The 6000-nt window shown below is 35.8% G+C and overlaps 1 protein-coding gene across 1 annotated transcript in view; it reads right to left on the bottom strand.

The window, feature by feature from the left end:
• Positions 1-6000, bottom strand: part of MAP3K5 (mitogen-activated protein kinase kinase kinase 5) — a 167903-nt gene that overhangs the window by 55267 nt on the left and 106636 nt on the right. Inside the window, exons 12-13 of the mRNA XM_006915385.3 lie at positions 4105-4154; positions 1653-1748 (exon numbers count right to left, since the gene is read on the bottom strand). Of these exons, the coding sequence (XP_006915447.1) occupies positions 1653-1748; positions 4105-4154 (146 nt within the window). The remainder of the gene's footprint in view (positions 1-1652; positions 1749-4104; positions 4155-6000) is intronic.

Here is a 6000-nt window from a genome sequence, read left to right as displayed (position 1 = left end):
AAGGAAAAAACTGAGTTTTTTTTTTCACAGTACCTCTTTTTATTTATCCATCCATCCACCCATCCATCCATCCATCCATCCAACAACTACTCATAATGTATCTACTAGAATCAAAAACTGATATGGCCTTTGGAAATATGACAATGAACAAAATAGACAAAGTCCATTTTGGAGTCCGGTGCCTATCTATGGAGTTTGCATGTGGTGACTATTTCCTTACTCTTTCTTTCTCTATATAGATTTCTTGGAGGTCAATGACAAAAAAATAAAAAAATTCCCAAACCTGATCAGAATAACACTATGCTCTGAGAAAGATTAAATAGCATGATGAATTAGAGACAAAAGCAAATTCAACCAAGAGGAAGAAGAGAGATAGATACCTAAAGAAAAATTCTGGCTTTAAAGACAAACGTTAAGATCTACAGTAAAAACTTCCATCAGCTATTCGTTCAGATTCTTTCAACATGAACATCTCTAAGCAGAATATAACACTTATAGTGTACTGGGAGCACTGTGTAATTTTTAGAAGTTTGTATTCTGGAGTCATATGTGCCTGGTTCAAAGCCTAGATTTTACACTTATTGCTATATACGATTTTAGGTTAAACTCTCCAAGACTACTTTTTAACTCTTTTAAACAAAGATATTAGTATTACCTACCTAATAGGTTTTTTTGAAGATTAAAATAGATATTAGGTCTGTGGTAATAAGCACTGCATGAATCTTGGCTATAATTGTCATAGAAACAAATCAAGTCTTGAGAATTTAAGAAGAAAATCAGATCATACATATGCTAAAAATTCATTATTTCCAAATCTTTTTTACTCCATATTTTACAATAATAAAAATAAAGCTTTAGCCAATAATTATGGATCAAACAAACATATATTTTCTTCATACCAAGATAAAAATTACTGACTGGATATTGCAGCTAGCATACCTGTCATTTACAATAGGGTCAAATAGTGATTATTTGAATAAGAACAACCCGCAGCAAAATTTTATGTCCAAGCTTAATTTTAACCCTCACTTAGGTTTCTAAATTGTCAATTACTTTTCTAAGTCTCTGCAGTCAACCATTATGTTCTAAGGGGACATGAAGTACTTAATTTTTAGCCCAAGTTAACAAACCCAATGCACTCATAGATTTTTGGGTTATAGTTTATTGGTGGATATCAGGTAACAGGCTCTTAACTCAGGCTGCACCTCCACCAGAAAATCCAATTGTTCTGGGGTAGGGACCAGGTACTTCTTAGAGCTTACCAAATGATTCTAATGTGAGAGAGTTTAAGAGCCACTGTTGTAGATAATGGTGAGATTATTCCAAAGAATTCAAGAAAATTTTGATAATTATATATTATAATAAGTGAGCACTTTAAAAGTGAGAAATATTATTTGGAAATTAACTGGTAAGTCTTGGTTAATGTTTTGTCTGTGGAAAAATAAACTGACTAAGACAAAGCTGATTTATTAAAGGGAGCCCTCAAAATTTTCTATTAAACATACCACATAATTATAAAATACTAGCCCAAATGAAATTTACATAACCACATAACCATGAATTCTTTGCAGGAGCTACACATCCACTCATTAATTATAAATAATAATCAGGTAAGAACAGTCTTTTTCACACAAACAATGAATAATACGTACTTTTTACAGTGAAGTTCTGTGCAGAAATAGATTTGGAAATCATCGGAATTGTGAAGCACATAAAGAAAACAGCACCGTTCTTCAAATTTAGAAATACTGAAACAAACAAAAAGAATTTTTCAGAATAATCCCAATACTTTCATGCATTGTAATGAAAAATACTTTTTATGTTGTCTCAATTATGAAATCTATGTTGTTTATGACAAAAAGTTAAAAAATAGTACTTCAAAAAGTAATATTCTCTGTACCACAATACACTAAAATCATTTAATATTCTGAGAATTGTCTTTCTACCTCTATCTGTACATAGAGCTGCTCTGGGTGGTGTAGGCACACAAAAGCTACAGGTCCCTCCAACAACATGGGAAAGGTGTCCTGCCTTCTACAGCACTAAACTGTGTGCTATGAGCAAAAGCCTAAGTATCAACTGGCTGGCTGACCTTGGTGATTCTGGTTCTATGAGATCTGTAGAACCACAAAACGTTTCCAAAGCTAGGAAAGTAATGTGTGGAGGCAGTAAAAGCACCTTGTTAATTGTAGAGATTTTAGAGGAGTGAAGCAATATGAAACATTACTTGGTTTGAACTCAGCAAGTGGTTTCCTTTATAGCAATTAAAACAATTTTGAGATTACCAATCAGGACATGCTGTTTTATGCCACAGGTTGGCAAATATATTCTATAATGGGCCAGAGAGTATGTCATGCTTTGCAGGACAACTTACTCAATTTTGCTGTTGGAGCAGTCTTAGACAATATACAAATGAATATGGCTGAGTTCCAATAAAACTTTATTTACAAAAACTGGCAGTGAGCCATATCTGACCGGTAGGTTGTCAATCCCTATTTTAAGCCTTTACATCTGCTCTTTCTTCAATTTGAATGCACATTATTTATGACTTTTTAAAGAAATTCTACTCATCATTTAAGACCCAGCTTAGGTTTTACTTCCTTCCCTACTTCCACCTGAAATAGAAAGACTTCCTTTTGAACCTGTTCTTTGAACACAGTTCTATCATTGCTCATCTCACACTGTATTACTATTAGTTGTTAAATGTCTATTCTCTTGTTGGACTTAGAGCTCTTTGAGAGCAGAGTTCATGTCCTAGTCATTTTTGTATCCTTAGCAGAACAGGACTCAACATTTAACACAGCTAGTGCTCAATAAATGTCCATTGACTGAAGTAGGAAAGTTCTGAGATGATGCAAGACCAACTGCTGATTTAGTCGAATTTCCCTCTACAGTTTGTCACCTCTTTATAGACGAGAAAGCCAAGAAAGGTTAGCTCTCTTTGAAGTCACACACTGGAACTCAAATTTCCCAACATACAAACCAGCAGTGGCTTCATGTAAGCCTTCTACGTATGTTATAAATCACAACAAAGGTTATGTAGTGATGGCATACCTAATGAAAGAAAATTAAATCAATGGAAAACAGATATAATAAAGTGAAATTTATATTTACCACACTGTCCTAAATGGACTGCTTTAAAATGCAGCTATAAATAACAAGCGCTTTACTAATGATCTGTTTTAGAAATTAAATATTAAGAGAAAAAAACTTTATTTGAGAAGGTATGTATCAGAAAGATATGAGTCAGTCCATAATCTTGCTTGTTTCTATTCAGATCATTCATAAGGTAACAGGTGGTTTTACCTGGCAAACTCTAATTATCGGTGACTCAAACAGCTTTACCAGTTCATACGCCAACAAAGCCAATTATTATTATGCCAAAAGTAACAGGGTATTGTATAACTGACCTTCAGAAATCTTTTTCCCCCTCATTTCTATTATGTGGGGATAAAGAATAAACACAACTAATTTGGTTTAAAATTTGCAAGAGTTGGTCTAGCATGAGTTTCTATAGAACAAGTATTTAAATATTTAATTGGTGTCTCGATTCTGAAAAAGCCTCATTTCTAAACCCCAGGAAATGGCATTTCCTGAGCCCATGGTATTATGATGGCAATGTCAGAACTGAACCGAAGTGAGTCATTCTACTCTCAGAACACTTAATTAACGGTGACCTCAGGGAAGTTTTTAAAAAATTAATTCTCTATAATCTCATCACATTAACATTAACTACAGGACACAATCTGGTAGAAGTGTATTTTGGAGCTATCTAAGGAGAGAATAGTTTCTAGAATACCAAAAGACCTGTAACATAAACCGATAGCTCAATCATCTATTATCTATACTTTGATTCTGTTCCACAGTTCATATCTACCCCTTACTCACCGTATTTAAGTGGGACAAGTACAGAGTCAGTTCAGTGAAAGTTTGTTGCAGATCTTTTTATAACGGAAATAGTGAGACTAAAGAAGTTGAACATTTTCATCAACAGGATTCTTGAAGTTTTTTATGTTTTTAAATCATGACTAAACGTCCTGTCTAAGACATTCATAATCTAGAAAAATGTCTTCTAAGAAAATGAAATATATCAAGGAAACTTACCTCACTCCCCTGACAGAAGCAGCACTAAAATTCCACTCATGTATACCTTTCTGGAACATAGGGAGAGAACCACAAAAAATGTTCGGTCATCCAAATAATAACATAACAATAATTTTGTTTTACATTTTTTAATAAATATACACAGTAATTTTTCCTAGTGTATAACATTCTTCATGAGCAAATTATCTGGATGGAAACTGCGATTCATTCTCAAGCCACAAGGATGATCATTACATAATAATTTCTGAACTTCAATAAAACAGCTCCAAGAGAGCCTAGCAGAATTAGTATCATTATCTCTTAAAATTTAATTTTTGGCAGATTAACGTAATAACTGTTGTTAAAGCAAAAAAACCCAGTGATCAAGGTAATTCAATTATTATAGTCAAGCAATCTTCTTTTCTGAAAAGCAATTTGAATATCTGCAAGGTTTTAAATTATTTCTGAATTATATTTAAATTTGTTTAACTAAATGGGTGGTTCTATTTCTTTAGAAAACAGTACATAATAGCTGTGGTTCTGAGGTGGCCCCAAGCCTTCCTTTTAGCTAAAGAAACTCAAAAACCCACAATTTATATTCACAGCACCTAGTTTTTTGCTAGGACCATGCAACTTAAAAATAGACCCTATCATGACTGAAGTAGATTTACTAAAAAACTAGTTTCAGTGCACATTAGTCAGGTCACGGGATGTGACCTGAATTACTAGAGCAAATGTTGCTGTGCATGAAGCCCAGGGAAGGCAGAGACCACAGAAAGGTGTTCAAGAATGTGGTTCTCTTAACCAGAGTGCAGAGGGAGTTAAATTAAAATAGCAGCCCGCAGCTTCAGCTGGTAATTTGAAAATTGCTTCTAAATCCTGTTGGCCTCAGGTGACCTTCTAAATATGTGCAACCCAGGAGCTGCAGCTGCTGACCTGCACACTACTCGCACACAGTGCGGTCTTATCCTCACAGCCTTCTTTCTAAAGCCATCCCAGGTTCGGGAGGTGGGAGTTGAGTGCAGAGACAGTAGGGTGACGTGTGAACATGCAACCAAACACAGCAACTGGCAAATACCAACAAGACAGCACTGGTACAGTCTATCTTCCATCAGCCCTGTTCTGGAAGCAGCCAAGGAGAGATTTCCTAGATTGATTGGGCTGGTTTTGTAGGGCTGGTTTTTTAGGACAGGAGTAAAACCTTTCCAAAATGTTAGGTTCCTGAAAAGTTGCAAGTACTGCCAGGGTACATTCCACTTTAGTAGTATAAAGCCTAGGGCCTGAGATGAAGTGATCTGGAGTAAGGCTTCTCTCCCCAACTCCCTTGCTAGTGGACTCGCCACACGGAGGCACTGGTGAGCTACAAAGCCAACAGGTTGAGGTAAAGGCTCCTGGTGCCTGTCTGGGAACCAGAGGGAAAGGGACAGCCAGAAGCAAAGTTGGAGTGATAATTAACCCTAATAACCCTCAAACCAACATTCAACTAATTTAATCAGCACACGTACCATTTTCTAGGAACTGGTTAGCCTCAGATTCCATACCCCAGCTAAAGCAATAGGAGGAACTAGTAGTTAATATTGAGCTAAGGTGGCAAGAGTTACACTGTGGTAGACACTGTTGGTTCCCTAGGCAACAGCCATTCCCTTCCTTCTTTGCTAACAAAAATAAATTTTGTTCAGGTTCAGGTGGCAATGCTTAGGGACAGTGAAATTGATTAGTCTAAATCAGCCATGGTATTGGTTTAGGCATGGTCACAATGGCACAAGAGTGATGCAACTTTTTAATAAAAGAAATGACCTCACCCTCCTCCTCTGGGTGCTGTCTGTGTGAAGTGATGCTTGGAGCTGCTACTTAGATCATGAGTGAAAAACCAAATGCATATAGAGAAGCCAACTTAGAATTCTGACACTGTTAAGC

The sequence above is a fragment of the Pteropus alecto genome, unplaced genomic scaffold (genome assembly GCF_000325575.1).
Source record: "Pteropus alecto unplaced genomic scaffold, ASM32557v1 scaffold185, whole genome shotgun sequence".
NCBI lineage: Eukaryota > Metazoa > Chordata > Mammalia > Chiroptera > Pteropodidae > Pteropus > Pteropus alecto.
Note: the sequence above shows the minus strand (reverse complement) of the source record. Positions and strands in the feature narration are given on the sequence as shown.